Genomic DNA, 17,571 nt, shown 5'->3' on the forward strand with positions numbered 1-17,571 from the left:
GATTACCCGCAGTTTAGGCCTTTCTCCACGGCTCCCCCTCTGCCGGGGAAGATCTTGGAGAACAAGGAGGCAGGGGAAGCAGGAGTGAGAACAGGAAAGGGAAACCAGACAGGCTGGCAGGGATCGCTGGGGGCAGAACTGGTCCCAGCAGATGGTAAATTCCAGGTCACGGTGCGGGTAAGGCCTGGGGAAGCCTGCTCAGAGTTTTAGGTTCTGGAAGGCCCATTTCCCTCCCGCTCCCCGTTTTTGGAAGAGGTCACCACTCATGGGTTGAGTGCTCGCCATTTAGCTGAAAGCTGGGCCTGCCAATGTAGGGGACAGGAGAAAATATTCACCTCCGCTACACTCATGGGGTCTGTGGCTTAGTGGAGGGTGGCCAGACCGGCAGCCCTCCCACCTGCTCCCAGCACCCCACCCCCGCCTCCCCGTCCCCTTGGCCCCCTCCCCTAACTCCCATTCTTGCCTTTTCTAGGCCCTGCAACTGGTTTCTCTTTACCGACGTCCTGAAGAGGCTGAAGCTTTCCTCGAGGATCTTTCAGGCTCGGTTCCCGCACTTTGAAATCGCCACCTTGCCCAAGGCCGAGTTCTACCGGCAGGTGGCCTCCAGTCAGCTGCTGACCCCCGCCGAGTGGCCTGGAGGCATGGACGCCACCTCCGCCCCAGGCTCCTCTGAGACTGTGGAGCTGGTGCGGTACGAGGCGGAGCTGCTTCGGCTCCTAGGGTCCGAGGTGGAGTTCCAGCCTTGGAACAGTTGACCGGGAAAACAGCCCCTCCCTTTTCTTCTTTCTCCTCCCAAGTTCACCCTTCCCCCACCTCCCATGTCTTTCCCCCACCGAGCACCAGACTGCAGAAAGAGGCAATAATACGGACCAACAAGAAGCCGCCTTATCAATGCCAGCATTAGTGACTGGATTGTTTTTTTGTTTTTTTTAATTTGGTTACAGTTAGTTCTCATCTCCCTGTCATCGTCATTGTTGTCGTGGTTGGTGACGGGGGTGGAAAGTTGAACTCCACGTCTGAGGACAAGAGGTCCCAGGGGTGGTGGGAGGTGGCGCCAGGGTCCCTTGGACTGGCCTCCTTGTGTGTGACCAAGACCAAACCTGGGCCCTGGGTGGCCACGGCCTGTCCGGAGGAGAAAAGAGAAAAGCCCAAATCTCTGAGCGCCCCCTCTGTTCCCCTGTGTTCTTTTGTCTTCCATAGTATTTATTTTATTAGTATTTAATTTGTATTGTTTCATTGGTTTCTGATAAGTCTGTATCACTGTGACGATTTGAGACAACTTGTTGTATTGAGGGACTTTCTTCACCTCCTTTCTTTGTCTTTCTCGATTAAGCTCTGAAGCTGTTCCCTCCCTCCGAAAAAGTTACTCCCAGGGTTTTTTCCACCACTGGGGAGGGGGCGGGGAGGGGTGGGGGGGCCACTGGCCTGTGACTAATGATGGTGGCTGGTGCTGGCCCAGGTCTGGGGGGTGGGGGGTGAATCCTGAGTCTTTGGTGCTCACCCCTCCCCCAGTTTTTCCCATTTCACCCTCCTGCCCTTTGCAGCAGCCCTGCTGTCTCGAGATTAGTGTTTACTGGGGAGGGGAGGATTATGGGAGTAAGGGGTTAATGAGTGACTCTTATGGAGGAGAGTTGAGAATGGGTCTGAAGGATAAGGTAGCCCCCTCCTTGCTGTCCTCACTGCCCTCCTCAGAGTGCACAGTATGGGTTTGTTCCTGCAGCTTTCCCCCCTGCGCCCCCGGCCTCCCTGGATACTGAGCCTCTCGGCTCCCCACCCTTGTCCCCATCTCTCCCCCTTGCCTGACTCAGAGCACCACTTTCCTCTCTCTTCTCTCTCTCCTCCCTCATTCTCCCTCTGCCCCCAACCTGTTCTCCTTTGGAATCTGCAGAGGGCTCTGGGATTGCCTGCCAGATGTTGAACCCAGGCCTCAGCTATTTCCTAAGATGAGGGCAGGAGACTGGTCTCCTGCCGGCCTCCACTCCTGCCTGGGGACCTGGGGCTGAGTGTGCGGCCCTAGCAGGCTTCCCTTCCAGCGCTGGGTTTGTTCGTGGAGAGAGGGGGAGGTGCTTGGGCTGCTTCTCTGTCCCAGCCCCCTCTGTGGCGTTGTCTTTCCCACTCTTGTTCTTATTTTTCTATCGATTGCTATTTTTCCGAACAATCCTTGTAGAGAGTGTGTGCCATCCAAAGGCGGGAGGGCCTCCCTACGGCCAGCTCTGGTTGGAGATGGTACAGTTTTATTGTACAGGTGCTAAAACAACAACAACAAAAGAAGAAAATGGAAAAAAAAAGGACAAAAAAAAAGGCAAAAAAAAAAAAGCCAGTTTGAGGATGGGACAATCTGTTCTCTGGAGACTCCTGACCCTTGCAGGAGCATTGGTGGTTATTTTCTTTGTATTGTGTTTGTTCTTTGTCCCCAGGGGGAAGTTCTAGGCCCCCTTCTGTAGGACTGCTCCCCACCCCCACCATACTGCCCAGTTGGTTTTGAACAGTTGTTCTCCCTTTCTAAAAAAAAAATATATATATATATATATATGTATATATATATATATATATATATATATATATAAAGATGAGGGGTTTTTTGGGGTTTTAACTTTTTGGTTCTGTTGGGGGTCATGGTATTGTGTGGTTTATTTTATGTTTGCCTTTACTTTTTTGCATTTGGGTGTGTATTCTGGCTGCCCTTTATGTTTAATTTTAAGCAACTGGCTGTGGAGTCAAAAACACTTGCATACTGAAAAACCTGTGTCAGGGCTTCTGTCTCCTGTCTTCTCTCCTCCCCGTATTGGCTCTTCCGTGGTTACAGAAGGTGGGCGTCCCCATGAAGTCAGTGGGGAAAGCCCTGATCCTGCTTTGCAGTTTTGGGTCCTTATGGGCACAGCAAATGAGGACAAGGTGGAGTGGCCAGTGAGCATTTGGGTCACTGGGGCAAGATCTGGAGAGGAAAGGAAAGGCCGGGGCAAATCCCGGGGGTGGCCAGTGGGGAGAATTGAGCACCTGCGTTGGTCTGGCGCGGGGCGGCGGGGGTTGGTGGGGTCCCCCCCGGGCGTGCGCTGCACAGGAGGAGCATGATGCGGGGAGGGACCACCTTTTAGGTGGCTGTGAGGGATGCCGCTCTTTAACTCAAGGAAATCACCTGCCTGCCAGCTCTCTTTCCTGCCCTGGGCCACCGGTGTCAGCAGCTGACTTCATGGTCTTGTCACTGCCCTCACTGTCATGCCGGTGTGCCCCCTGCCCCCGTACCCAGTGCAGTTTTTCTGTGGTTCTGCTTTCCTAAGACCCCGCTACTATGGAGGCAAGATGCCCATCCTGGATTTTACAACTTTTCTCCCTACTTCTGAAAAACAGTGGTAGAAGCTATAATTCCTTCTGACTGCTGGCTCCAGAATGAGCCTGTTATTGTTTGAGGGGAACGGGATGCCTGCAGGCCTGGGATGAGGCCCTTTTAAGCTATGTTCTTAGGACCTCTCACTGTGGCTGCAGTCTCTGGAGAGTCGTATCAGCGTACAGGCCAGGGGTCTGTGTGTCTGGCCGACAGGAGCCCAGCCAGCCCCAGGAGTGATCTGTGAGCCTGCACTTACCCACTTTCTGATCCTGAGGCCTCGGGTTCCCAAACAACACCTGAGGCCATGTGGCGAGTGCAAGGATCCAGCTAAGCCAGGGATGCTATGGGAGCTCAGAGGGATGGGCAGGGGCACAGGGTTGTTCAGAAGTGATGCCTAGTTGACAAGTAGGAAAATGGGAATTAGGGGTGGTAGGGAAGAATCTTTGAACTAAGGAGACATCTGAGCACAGGCTTGGAGACAAAGAAGGGTAGTATGTGCAGGAAACTACAACCCACTTCAGTGTCACCGGAGCTAGAAGGTACAGGTGGGGGAGGAGGGTGTAGGAGCCCTGCCAGCCATGCCACGGAGTATGGCTTTGACTTTTGCCTGAGGTGATGGGGAACCATGGGAACTCTTTAAACCAGGTATGACAGAGTATTTTTTTGGTTTTCTTTTAATACATTGGTAAAATGTGCTGGAGCTAGGACAGGCAGAGGGAGGGGAAAAGGTGATCCCTTGAGATTCAGAAGAAAGGATGAAGGGAGAGTCGTGGGGATGCTGTAAGGATTTCCATTTAGGGCAGGAGGGACATGCTGTGGGCAAAGTCCGAATGACTCCAAAGGAATAGGTGATGGTCCTTTGGGGACCCGTGGACAGCCATGGGTGTTTGGGGTGTGTGGGTGTGCACACCCCTTTATTTCTCTGGAGAAAGGGGATGAGTTAAAAGCGGGACCAAACAGCAGTTTCTTTTCTTGCTTTTGGGTTCCCTTCCCCACACCTTTTCTGGAGTCCTCTCACTGCCCTTCTGCCAGAGTGGGAAGAGCAAAGCAGGAGGTACGGACTGTGAATCCCATAAAGCAGGAGGTAAATCTGCATCCCTGGTCCGGACTGGGGTGAGGACGATGGCCTCTTATTAAGTGATCTAATCCTTTCAGTGCGGCCTAGGGGAAAGAGCCAGCCCACCACTTACCATCTAGGCTGACTTCGGGTGAGAGAGAACCTAATCCTTCGAGCCTTCATTACTCCATCTGCCAAATGGGGCTCAATTTACTGCCGACGGAAGAGAATCACACTGAGTAAACATGGCTGTTTAGCTGAAGTTAGTTCCTCCTACGTGCTGAGGTCACGAGCTTACAGTTAATGATGGTCTTACCAGAATGTTCATTTTTGGGGTGCAGGGTTGAGAGGGAGGCACTGTTCAAGTCTCCGTACTCTGAGAAAGGACGACCCGCGATCTATTTGGGTTGGGGGGGGGGAAATTGGGCGGTAAGCTCCTGCCCCTTCCATATTTTACCCTGTGCCGGGGAAGCTTGTTGGGTGCTTTACGGTGTCCCGTCCCTGCTAAGACAAGTGCGTGTGTGGTTTGCGGAGGATGAGGTCCGCCCCAAGGGCGACCTGCTTAGCTCCCAGGGGGAGGGGCCAAGTGCTGGAGCCTTCTGGACCCCGCAACAGGGCGGGCCAGGCTCCACGTGTTCCCCGAGACCACGGGTTTCCATGGCGAGGCGGGCTGCTAAGCTGCAGCGTTGGGCAAACGGACTCGGACGCCTCCCAGGAACTCGGGCTCACGCCGCGGGCGGTCGGGGCCCTCCGCGCGCAGACGGCTGTCGCGAGTGCCTCGATCACTCTCCGATTTCAAGGTTGAAAGCGGCGGTGCGCGCAAGTGTAGCTAAACGCAGGCCGCGGTGGGGAGGTGGCCAGGCCGGGCGCCCCGCGACTGGGGGCGGCGGCCCGGTCTCACTCCCGCCGCCCGTGCGAGAGTGGCGGCCGGCGCAGGAGGCCAGGCCCGCCGCGTGCTCACCTGCTAGTCCCGGAGGCTGGGGGTGGGTGGCTGCGGGGCGGGGCCAGGGCGCGACCGGCCAATGGGGAGAGGGCATTCATTCGACTGCTGAATTCCCCCTAGAAAGGGGAAGGGGAGGGGGAGGGGGCCGGGGCGAAAGTTCCAAGGTAGTGAGCGATGGAAGGCCTTGGTGGGGGCCGGAGCCGCCCAGGGACAGTTTGGGGCGCAGGGTCAGGACAGAGGCAGAGGAAGATGCCGGCCGCGGCCGCCTCCGCCAAGAGCGGCACGCCCCGCCCTGGCCGCCTCTCCCTTCCCGGGCTCCGCTGGGTCACCCGCCCGCCTGCGCCGGCTCCATAGCGCCACCTGCTGGACGCAGGCCGCACGCCTGGCGTGCCAAGGCCGAGGCTCTCACAGGCTGCGACCGCCTTGGCCTCCCAGGCCTGGGAGCAGCCGGAGGGGAATGAGCGCACTCACCTCGGATCCAGCGGCTTTGGAGCCGGAGGCAACCGCCTCTTTAAAAATACATGATGGGGTCAGAAAGACTACGATCGTGAGAATACCTTCTTGTTCCGCCCCTCCCACAGGGCCTGACGCTTCTACCACTCAGTCCCAACCAGGGATGAGGAAATAGTGATGAGTCTGTCCCAGGAAGGGGGCAGCAGAAAAGGGCAGGAGTTCAGAGTCTTCGGGGCACTGGTGGCAGCAAGGCATTGCTGGAAGCAGCCTTGGTCTCCTTGTGGACCCTGCTGTCGCTGTCCTGGGGTGGCTGCAGACGTGGGCAAGGGAGGCAGGTGCCTGCAGTGCTATATGAGGGGAAAAGAGCCGTGGTAGCCCCCAAGTATGGGTTGTCCTTTTCTCGCCCCTCTTGCCTGCCTTAGTATAGGGCTGAAATCCCCATGGTTAGAAACAGGACTCATTCATTCTTTCAATAAACATTTATTGAGCACCTACTGTGTGCCAGGCACTGTGCTAGGCGCTGGGGATACATCAGTGACTAACACACAGTCCCTGTCCTTGAGGAGCTCACAGTCTATCGGAGGGGAAACATACATAAACACATAGCTAAGGAGCTACCATGTGCTAAGTGCTACAATAAGAGGTATATACAAAGTGCTGTGGGAGCTCAGAGGAGGGAGTAATGCATCAGCTGCTGGGGGTGAGGAGCAAGTCTCTTGACTCTATTAACCATTGCAAAGGCAGGGATGTTGTTGCCACGTGACCCTGGTTGAAATGAACCTGTCTCCTGAGGCTCTCCTCTAGCCCTCTCCCATAACTATATCAGCACAGGTTAGTTTATCAGATTAGCTAATTTAACACTTCGAGTAGGAAAGAAACTGGACAGGGAAGTTTCTTTAGGGGCAGGGGATGTTCAAAGTAGTAACAACTCTTGGATGCTAAGGCTGGGGGGTGGGGTGGGGGTACCATGAGGGCACTGAGCCAGGGAGGGCAGGCCCTGGGCAGTGGAGCACCTGGGGTGAGTGCCTGTGCAGAGGGGAGGTTGGAGGTCACCTACCTCAAACTTTGGTCCCCCATCTCTCACCAGCTCAATCAGTAACCGTCCGTTGATGCTCACTAGTTTCTTCGTAGTGTGCCCTGCTCTTTGGGTGATACAGTCCCCTGCCCCTCAGAAGGTAATTGGGGAGACTAAATAGGTTCAGGTCATTGAGGATGTAAGTAACAGTTTGTGATTATTATAGAGATGTCACAGGCTGCTCACAATCGGTTGCCAAAACTGCCAAAACTGGTCTGGGGAGGCAGCTTCCATGAACCAAGACTTGAAGGATGGATACAACTTAATTGGTACTAGCGGGGTGGGAAGACCATTCCGGTTGAGCAGAAGCAAGTAAAGCAAAAGCACAGAGGTGGGAAACTCCAACAGAGGCACATTCAAAGGCCAGCCAATCCACCCCTTTGACTGGAGCAGTACACAGGTCAGGGAAGCAATGCTGAGCCGACTGGGGAAGTCAGGCCCTGATGGTGAAGGGCCTTGCCAGAAGGTCGAAGACTTGGGAACTTGTCTGAAGACAGAGCTGATGCTAAGCGCAAAATACTTCTGGAACGGCTGACCTGAGCCCTCAAGTGCTCCCCCACACCTCCTCCAGGACCCCTGGACTGCCTCACGATTCAGAAAATAAAGGGTTAATGCCCAGCTGCTCAGAACAGATTGGAGGTTAATTTTTTTTTTTTTTTTTGGCCGTATGCGGGCCTCTCACTGTTGCGGCCTCTCCCGTTGTGGCACAGGCTCCGGACGCGCAGGCTCAGCGGCCATGGCTCACGGGCCCAGCCGCTCCGCGGCGTGTGGGATCCTCCCGGACTGGGATCCCCTGCATCGGCAGGCGGACTCTCAACCACTGCGCCACCAGGGAAACCCGGAGGTTAAGTATTTTGAGTGTCACCCCGACCTGGAGGCATCCTGGCAGAGGAAGAACAGAGGTGGTGCCCTGGCAGATTGGAGGGGCTGAGTCGGATCACCCTGGGGGGCTGCCAATATGTCTGGGGACGGGGTTAAGCTCTGAGTGAGTTTGAGCTAGGCTGGGAATGTGGAAGAACGGCCAGATTTGAGAGACAATGGCAAACTGCGCTGGAGTTCAGGAAATGGGGCGGGGACAGGGTCAAGTGAACACAGCCATCAGCTGGCTCTCAAATGTCAAGCTTAGAAGGTCAGGAAGATGGTGGCAGCATTAAGAGAAACAGGCAAGTCATGATGGCCTTTTTGTTTCGAAAGGTTTTGTGTGTGTGGAGGACTTTCAAATAGCCATTTTTGATAGAGGGGCACTCTTTGAGGGACTGACAGGCACCCGGGTAGAACTGTCCAGCAGACCGCTAGGAATGTGAGCCACAAGCTGAGGAGAAGAGTGAGGGCTGGAGCTCTAGATTCCAGACCCAACCCAAAGAGCCCTCCTGGAGCCAGGAGGGTGGATAAGGCCCTTGGGGGCACCCACATGTAAAGTGGTGGATGTGGAGCCCGACGGGCACAGAGAGAGAGGGTGACGGAGGACTCGGATGAGCCCAGCTAGTGCCCAAGGGGATGGGAAGTAGTGTCATGTGCCGTGAGGGCTCACAGGGGCCAAGAAGTGTGAAGAAGACCTTCGTATGATGAGTTCTATGGGGTTGGGCTGAGGGGGGCAGGGCCAGTCTCAACCCACGTGGCACCTTTGTGCCAAAATTACTTTTAAAGGTGACCCCCTTCAAGATGCTTTACTTTCCGCCACCAGGAAATGGTCATAATAAACTGATTTTATTAGAAAAAAATCACGTTAACGCCAAGCGCTGGAGATGTGTGAGAAATACACCTGCACAACCATGTATGCTTCCCTCCTGGGGGGAGAAGAGGGAGAACAAGAGGACAGTAATGGGCTTGGCAGTGACCAGAAGGAGAGAGAAGGGCAACCAGGGGAGGTAGTTAGGTCACGTGGCTGGTTTTGTGCCAGGGACATAGCAAAGGTCCTGAGGCACTGATTCACATTAACCAAATTCACCAGATAATATCACTGTTTCCAAGGCTGACATATTAGAGCTCTTAGGCTGGCTCTGAAACGTGGCGGAGAGAGGAAAGCGAATTCACAGAAGAGACAGGGGACAGGATGGAGGCCCCAGGCCGAGGGGTTGACTTCAAGAGAAAATTGGCTGACCCCTTCTCAGAAAGAGGAAAGATGGAAGGAAGGCACATGGAGAGACAGGAGGAACAGGGAGCTCACAGCTGCTGGCTCCCGTCTTCGTGGAGGAGGAATCAGGGTGAGGTGAGAAAGCTGGAGGTCAGGGGCCGCGGCCCACTGGAGGTGGTCTGCTGCAGCGGTCGCGGAAGTGGCTGGGTGGACCGACCTGTGAGGGGAGTAGAAAGTAGGCTGAGCAGCAAGTAGGCACGAGCGGGGACAGAGGTGGGCCCGAAGCACACCGCTACCGGATTATCCGACTGTCCCCAGCCCCGCCTGCCAGCAGGGAAGCGGCAGGGGCAAAATTAATCAAGAGGGAAGCCAGGATTCGGGGTGCAGGGCAGGGCGCCCGTGAAGGCTGGTATTACAGCCCGAGCCCTTGGCGCAAACATCCAGCTAATTTAGCCCCCCTCCCCCCGGGGACGTTGTGGCTGGGTCTGCCCCTGGAGGGGCGCTTCAGCGAAGCGCTCTGGGGAGCTGATGTTTCCGGCCTGCTGGCTAATGACTGGTGGGCAAAGAGGCTGACCCCAGGAAGAAAGCGTCTTCCCCAACACACATGCTCATCGAAGGTCTCTTCCCCTGGACCTGCTCCAGCTCTGTGACATCTCTCCAGATGTGGCGGCTCCAACCTGTACCCCATAGGCTCAGAACAACCGAATCTTGGTTTGTACAAAGGGAACCGGAGAAGGCTTTCCCTTAAAACAGAAAACTCCCCATCTCTGTGGCTGACCCACAGAGAGACACACACCCTTGAAGACCTCACAGCTACACCCCCGTCCTCACCAAAGAAATGGAGATACAGACCCACGAGTACACACAAATACATACAGAGATATTCACGTACGGGATAGTAAGTACTCTGTGGAGGGAAAGAAGATGGTGAAATACAGTCAGGCAAAAAGACTCTTCTCACGAAGCCCCTACCCCAGCCCTGGCTACAGACGTCTCAGGAGGTCTGCCCTCCGTCACCAAGTCAGCCTATTACCCCGACAAGAACATAGCCCCTAGTGCTCTTGAAAGCTGTGGTCTGACACCAGGGATGCTCCGACTGGGCCTGTCTTGGCCATGGTGACGCCGGGCAGGGGTGGGGCACGGGGGTGTGGTGTACTGACCCCCCACTGAAATATAAGGGCAGGTGCACTCCTTCAGTCAGGCTCTTAGAGGAAGTCCATATACAAATGCTGCTCCACTTTGCCTGATGGGTCACACTTCCCCCCAAGCCCTCCGTTTATATGTCATGGGGCTCCATCTTAATGAGGGAAGTGGGGTTGAATGGGGAGAAGGGGGCTGGGGTTGGGGATCTGGTCAGTAGGCTCCCAGATGTGGTCACACTAGGCTCAGCCGTAAACAGGGACCCTGAGCCCGAGGAGAGCTCAAGTTCAGCCACCGGGGTCAGCCCAACAGTGGGGCGGCTGGGAGGAGAGAAAGTCTGGTTTCCCAGAAGGCTCGGATTGTGGGAACCCCTTGCAACTACCTGGGTTGGAAGTGGCTGAAGGTGAGCCTGATCCCTCAGGAGCTCCCTCAGGGTCTCTTCAGGAACCAGCAGCCCCTCCATGGGGGCCCCAGTCATCATGCCCTGTACATAGGAGGAGGGCCTCAGAGGCCCCTCCTTGACCCCAGGGGCTGCTGTGGCACCGGAAGTCCTGATGAAGGCCGCAATCACAGTCCCGGGGGGCTGAGAGCTGGGCCCTGCTGGGCCAGCCCCTGTGACCGAGGGTGGTGCTGGATTGGTCGGACAGTTGCCCCCAGCCAGAATTTGGGGGAGGCTACTGAGAATCAGCGGAGCCCCTGGTGCTGCCACCTGGTTCTCTTGGAAACTGGTGTTCAGGGGGAAGGAGGCCTGCAAAGTGAAGGTGTCCTTGAAGGTCGAAGCAGGCGGAACACTCTGGAGAACGAGCTGGGTTGAAGCAGTAGTACTGGCAGGAGGCCCGTTGGTCAGCACTGTGGTCAGCGGGATGGTCTGCAGGGTCAAGGCCGAGCCTGACCCGACAGGGGCCACTCCTAGGTGGATGTTGCTGGGCACTGAAGAAGTACTGAGGAGAAACAGAAAACAGATTTGGTTCAGGTAGGAGGCTCAGAAGGAGGGCACAGGAGGAACGGAGCTGAAGGCGTTTTCTTTGTCGTCACTTTGGCTACCGTTTGTTGAGCACTTAGTAAAGGTCAGGGATCATTCTAACTGGCTGGCATGCAGGATTTCACTCAATCTTCCGATCAGCCATGAGTCGAATAAGATTAACAATCTGATTTTACTGTGTGAGGAAACAGGAACAGAGAGGTTAGGTAACTTGCCCTAGACCACACAGCTAGTAACAGGGACACAAGGCTTTCTGACTCCAGAGCTCGTGTTTGTCACCGCTCCACTCTACTGCCGTCCCTCTTCAGAAGAGCATCCCTGTGGCCCACACCAGCGTAGTGACAGGTACATACATATAAACCAGACGAAGGCCAAAGTTTCCACGGAAAATTGGAGGCACCTTAGTGTGGACACCTCCTGGTGGGCTTGGAGGGCCTGAGGAAGGCAGGATGTTGCCTCTTTTCTGGAGTGGAGGAGGCTTGGGGGGACGAGCCCAGGAGTAGAGGCTCCCGGTGGCTGCTTGGGGAGCACTCTGGGGTAACAGAAACAGCCCCAGCTGGCAAGAGAAGCACCCCAGGTCAACAGCTGGCTTGGCCGTTACATTGGCGTGTGACCTCAGGCAAGTCACTTTTCCTCTTTTAACCAACAAGTGTCCCACTGGCTTCCCAGGGATGCCACAAGGGTCCCAGGAGACCCGAGAGAGAGCGGAGCTTTGCAAGAAGCTGAAAACGCTCCCCATCACGAGGTACTATGGGAAGACTTGGAACGGCCTGGGCGCACTTACCTCACAGCTTTGGTGCGTTTGGCCTGGCTCTCTGGTGGAGAGACAAGCACCGTGGAGGTAGTGGGGATCTCCTCGTCTAGAGACAGTCCCGATTCCAGACTCGCAGATGGCTGTAGACCAACGTGCTGAAACTTTGGCTTTTCCCAGGAAGTGGCGCCCTTGCCATGCGGGGCAGCTCTGGATGATACCCTGGAGCTGGCTCGCCGGGTGGTGCTGCTGGACGAGGTGGAGGGAGTGGAGGCCTGAGGGGATGTGGCTGGGACTTCACTTCTCTCGTCCTCATCTTCAATCACCACCAGGTCCTTGGGCATCTCCTTAAACTGGTACACCAGCCTCTGCCCTTCCACTTTGGCAAGGATGCCTCTTTGGTAGTAATATCTGTGGGACACGGGACAGAAAGTGGGGGGTGAGCCAGGGACACACCACCCTCCCGGGCAGGGTGCGCACGAGGTGGAGGCTGGTCGGGGAGCCAGACGGGAGCCCAAGGGCAAGGGAAGGGGTAGGGCCAACTCTCGGACTTGGAAGGCTTTTATGAAATTTCTGATATCTCCCCCCTGATGACTCAAAGGGTCCACAAGCAGGGATTTCAAATGCTGACCCCCATCCTGCTTTGGGGCAGAGGACGGGAGTGAGTGAAGGATGGGAGGGGTGGACGATGGGGGTTCAGCAGTCCCCCAACCTGAGAGACCGACCGTGGGTAAGTCAGGCCCATCTTCCTGGACCCCTAGCTTGCAGAATATGAAGGAAGCCCTTCTTGGGGATGGGGGGCCCTAAAGTTCTCTTTCTGCTCTAAAAAGAAAAAAAGGCTAGGACAGAAATGCAAGAGGAAGGGGACTGTCCCTCCCAGGCGGGACCTGGGAAATGGGCTGGGGGGCAAGCAAACGGGAGAGTCACAGGAATTCCCTCCTCGGAAGAGCGTCCCGGTGACTCAGGCCACAGGAGCGAGGCACTTACACATCACCCAGAGCCCAGTCTTTTCAGGGAAAATTGGAGGCCCCTTAGCGACGGGACTCCCTGGACAGAAGGAAGAGCTTGGTGACTCCTCAGGGCAGTGGCTCCTACCTTAGTGCCCGTCCCATGGTCTCATAGTTCATGTCAGGCTTGTTCTTCTGCTTCCCCCACAGTTTGGACACCGCTTTGGAATCCACCAGCTTGAAGATACCTTTCTCTCGCTGGGTCCACTTGATGTACTTGGGGCAGGTGTTCCGGTCTTGCAGAAGTGCGAGGAGGAACTCCCACAGGTAGATGGTGCTGCCTGCAGAGTGGCAGGCGGTGAGGGGGCGCCCAGGCCCCCCGGCTCCCTACCCGCCTCACCTGCCTCCCCGCCGTACCTTTGCCATCCTTCGATTTCTTCCGAATGGGGATGCTGGGGTCAGTGACGGGTGAGGTACTGCGGTTGCCCTTGGTCTTCCGGACTGTGGGGGGATGGTGGGAGCAGGGTGAGGCTGAGCCCAGCCAGGGTGAGCGCTGAAGGGCGGCTCCTGGGAGGGAGGGCCCAAGCGCTCACCAAGTTAGGTGATGAGGCAGACAAGGCAGAGGCCCCGGGAGGCCCGGGGTCACTCTCCACAGGCACAGCCTTCAGGTGCCCGCACCTGCCCAATGGCCAGCCCTCATTTTCAGGCCCCAAAGGTAGAGCAGAACACTGCTCCTGTGTGGGCAATGGAGTGCTTACCGATGCGCCACCTTTAGAAGATCAGAATCTGCCTCGCCTAATTTTTGAAACAAAAAGGCAGCCTAAAGGCGTGACTGTGGTGTGGATAAGTGTGGCACCAGGGTTTGGTTGCCGCACGGACACGGCAGTATCGACCAGCCATCGCCTGAGTAAATCAATAACACTGGGGCTTGGGAAAGCCCAAAGTCCTCTCCCATACATGGTCTCAGCTCCGTAAGCTCCGAGAGGGAAGATAAGAGCATGGGTTGAGGCAGAGGCCCCCAGAGGGCCAGGGACTGGCCAGGGGGCCAAGCCTGGTGTCTGAACACTCAGTACAGGATTCAACCCACGGGGATCATTGGGTTTTTAAGAGCTTACATATCTGCTGGGCAGATGGGGGTGGCCTGGGAAATGTCAGGCTTTGGGCAGGCCACCTGATGGGGCCCGTCTTTCCAGAAGGGAGGACTTTCTGTCCATCCCACCACACCGGAGAGCTGTTCTCTTAAATGTGTCTGTGAACCTAACCCCGACACTCACCCCTACTTATGGTATCCCTGAGCCCCTCCTACTGCCCACCCCCCTAAAGGAACACTCTCCCCTCTCCCCCCCCTTCTCTCTCTTACGTCTCTTCTTCGATTTTCCAGTCTTCTTGGTACTTTCTTCTCTGGGGACCTTCTCCTCCAGACAGCACTCCTCCTGGCCACCAGTGTCACCAGCCCTGTTAAGGGCGTCGGGCTCAGAGACAGGAAACAGGTAGCTGGGCAGAGTGACGGCTGGAGCAGGGTCCGGGTCTGGAAGCATTTCGGAGGTGCTGACTGCAAGAAGAAAGGCCTGAGGTGGGTGCGGCCCAGGGCATGGTCTCCCAGTGCTCAAGAGAACAGTGGGCTCCTGGCGGGGCGGGGTGAGGCGCCATTCCCCACGGCCCCAGACACAGGATACACCTGAAAACGCCTCCCGTGTCTCACAACACTAGGAGAGGAAACATCTGCAGAGCTGTGGGCACGAGCTGGCCCCAATCACGGCGGCCACGTTTATAGCGCACTGCTGGTGGTGGGGAAGTTCCAGGTGACACCCAAGGAAAAGGGCCACCTTGATTTAGTCATCTACTCATTTCACAACCGGAAGGAGCCTTAGACATCATTTAGCCCAATTCCTCTGCTTTTCTGGTGAGGAAACTGAGACCCAGAGATGGCAGAGCATGTGCCCAAGGTCACACAGCAAGCTGGTCACACATGCCTGGTACATGCAGGCACTCAGAAAATATTTGTTGCATCCTGAATGAATATTAGTGACAGAGTCGGGATTAGGAATGCTAGGATTCAGAATTTGCAGCTTCAGGGCTTCCTTTCCCCCACCGTATCCCAGTGCTTCCTTGGGAAGGGGCAGTTGGGGCCAGGAATCCTCCTGTGGAGTCACGGCAAGTGCGTGGGGGGTGCTGAGGGAGAAGCCTGCCTCGGGGGCCATCGGAGGAGGTAGGGGCCAACCTCCCAGAACAGTGAAGGGATGAGGAGGCCACACCCTGCACGGTCTTCCTGGGAGCTCAGCAAGACAGCAGAGGGGCCTGAAGTTACCCTAACCAATAGTATTCAGCCTTAAAAAGGAAGGAAATTCTGACACATGCTATACATGGACGGACCTTGAGGACATTACGTAAGTGAAATGAGCCAGTCCCTCCAAAACAAGTACTGTAAGCTTCTACTTATCTGAGGTCCCTAGAGGAGTCGAATTCATTGACACAGAAAGTAGAATGGTGGTGGCCAGGGGCTGAGGGGAAGGGGAAATGGGGAGTTAGTGTTTCATGGGGACAGACTTTCAGTTTTACAAGGTGGCGGCTGCACAACATAACAAATGTACTTAATACCACGGACCTGCACACTGAAAAATGGTTCAGGTGGTCCATGCTATGTTATGTGTATTTTACCATAATTGAAAAACTAGAAAAAAAAAAAAACCCAAACAGTCACCCTGGCCATCTTTGCTTGTCTCCAGTGCCGTCCTGCCCTTCCCATTCCAGTCACAGCCAAAGAGCACGTGCACGTGTATATGGGTGGGTGTGGGTGCGCGCACATGTCCCTGAGAATCTAATACACGGATGTGATATTTTTAAGGGAATTTTGTGTTGCTTCAACTTAAGGCGCTAGGGTTCAAACTTACAGATCTGCTTCTCATCCAGGATGTCATTGGGAGACTCGACGTTCAGCAAGACTTCAGTGGTTGACATGGTTTGCGAGGTTGCTTCATTGTCATCTGGTGCCGGGTTCCATGATGTGGGGGAGAAGAAAAGTTCCCTCAGGGCATAGGGCAGTGGATGCAGCTACAACCAGGGCCAGCTCAGAGAATGGAGCTAAGGAGCCCGGGGGCAGCCGGGAGGGGACCAGCGCGCCTCCCACCCTGATTCTCCACCTTTCTCTACACCCATCCCAGCTGGTCTCCCCTCACTGTCCCGCTCCATCTCAGGAGATCATGAATCCATTTAGGTGGTTTCCTCCTCTCTGAAGTGGTACTACCTCCTGCTTATCCTAATCACCCCATCTAACTTCCAACTGTTGGGGGCCTTGACCTTGGCTGCGTGGGGTCACTAGAAGCCATTGTGGACTACTGTTCCCTGAAGACAGAACCCTTTTTTCCTCCACACCTTCTCTGCCCAGGAAGGAAACAGACCTGCTAGCAAAAAGCTACCCTCCAGGATCTGATCCTGAGTCATGCACAAGGTCCCGTCTGTTATGATGCCATTGTGAACGTCGTCCAGCTCCAGGCCTGAGTACAGATGCAGTAATTCGGGGTAGGGGACCTGCTCCACGATCACAGCTGGGAACACTGAAGGGTCTTCCAGCTATGGAAAAGAGAGGGATCTGGTTCAGGGCTCACCCGCCTCTCCCAGGAAGCCCTCCGTACTGACCCTTCTTGCAATTCCTAATTCTTGGATCCCTCAGGGGCTGTCCTTTGTAGGGCATGACATTGCTCTGGGTCCAACCTCACTAGGTGATGCTTTGAGTGGGTTCTTAATGAATAGAGATGGGTTAACTCTGTACCAGCTGCACTCAACCAGGGGCAGACAGTTCTAACTGGTCGTAGTTATGGGTTAATCGGTGAACAGGGTTAGTGCTCAGTCTATGAGAAGGATAAAGCTCATTCTGAAGCCAGTGGGAAAGGATTCGTCAATGGCAAAAAGGGCGAGGGACTCAGCCTATGCTCAGGGTTGGGTACCAGGGTTAGGGGCTCAGATTGTGAACATCTTAGGGCTCAGTCTGTGGTGATGAGAGTAGGAATGAAGACAGAAGAACAGAGGCATTATAGAGGTAGGAAGGTAAGGGCCTAGTCCCTGCCTGGATGGGGGAGAGGGTTCTGATTTCCAGCTTGATTCAGTGGGTGCATGGGGATACTGTTCTTGTTAAGGGGGAACCCAGAATGACGAGGAGTAGGTTTTTGGAGAAAGATAAGGGAGAAAGTGTCTGAATATGGTGAGTTGGAGGCACCACTGAGATACTTAAAATGGAGACACCTCAGGGAGTCAAAAATATGTATCCAAGAGCTCATCCCTGGGAGTGGAGAAAATTATTGGGATGAGAATTTGACCCCCAGAGGACATAGTTGTTCTAAAATCAAACAAAGCTAAATTGAAAAAATGAGTGCGATCACAACTGTTTTTTAAAAATGACGAATAGAAAGAAATATACCAGGATGTTCATAATAATTATATATTTTGGTTGTGAGACTTTGGGTGATTTTTTTCTTTTCTACTTGTCTGTATTTTCCAAATTTTCTTTCATGAGTCTGTTAATTCTTTCTTCATGAAAAAAAGAACGAGAATGCTCAGTTCTGCCTAATGTTCCTGAAGGATCCAGAAGAATAAAAGCGATGAAACTGGCTTTGGGTTTGGCCGCTGGGCAGTCACCTGGCTAGAGCAGTTTCAGGGGAGTGCTGGGGTCTCAAAACACATTACAACAGATCTCAGGGAGGACGGACAGAGGGAGGCAGGCAGGTGGGCGTAGTGATTAAGGCCACAGAGTCTAGAGCTACCGGTCCAGTACCGTAGCCACTAGCCACCGGTGACTGTGTACCTTTTTTCAAGATTAAAATTTCAGTT

General features: G+C 54.9%; 2 protein-coding genes across 8 annotated transcripts in view; one reads left to right on the top strand and one right to left on the bottom strand.

The window, feature by feature from the left end:
- Positions 1-1,392, top strand: part of BCORL1 (BCL6 corepressor like 1) — a 60,297-nt gene extending 58,905 nt beyond the window's left edge. For all 6 annotated transcript variants that reach the window (XM_060292852.1, XM_030844862.2, XM_030844861.2 and 3 more), the window contains one exon: positions 473-1,392. In XM_060292852.1, coding sequence (XP_060148835.1) covers positions 473-755 — 283 coding nt within the window. In that variant the 3' untranslated portion in view covers positions 756-1,392. The remainder of the gene's footprint in view (positions 1-472) is intronic.
- An 8,392-nt stretch (positions 1,393-9,784) lies between these two features.
- ELF4 (E74 like ETS transcription factor 4) overlaps positions 9,785-17,571 on the bottom strand; it is a 36,806-nt gene continuing 29,019 nt past the window's right edge. For both annotated transcript variants that reach the window (XM_030844890.2, XM_030844889.3), the window contains exons 3-9: positions 16,146-16,317; positions 15,639-15,731; positions 14,108-14,299; positions 13,165-13,248; positions 12,896-13,088; positions 11,834-12,211; positions 9,785-11,008 (exon numbers count right to left, since the gene is read on the bottom strand). In XM_030844890.2, the coding sequence (XP_030700750.1) occupies positions 10,204-11,008; positions 11,834-12,211; positions 12,896-13,088; positions 13,165-13,248; positions 14,108-14,299; positions 15,639-15,731; positions 16,146-16,317 (1,917 nt within the window). In that variant the 3' untranslated portion in view covers positions 9,785-10,203. The remainder of the gene's footprint in view (positions 11,009-11,833; positions 12,212-12,895; positions 13,089-13,164; positions 13,249-14,107; positions 14,300-15,638; positions 15,732-16,145; positions 16,318-17,571) is intronic.

The sequence above is a fragment of the Globicephala melas genome, chromosome X (assembly GCF_963455315.2).
Source record: "Globicephala melas chromosome X, mGloMel1.2, whole genome shotgun sequence".
NCBI classification, from domain to species: Eukaryota; Metazoa; Chordata; class Mammalia; order Artiodactyla; family Delphinidae; genus Globicephala; species Globicephala melas.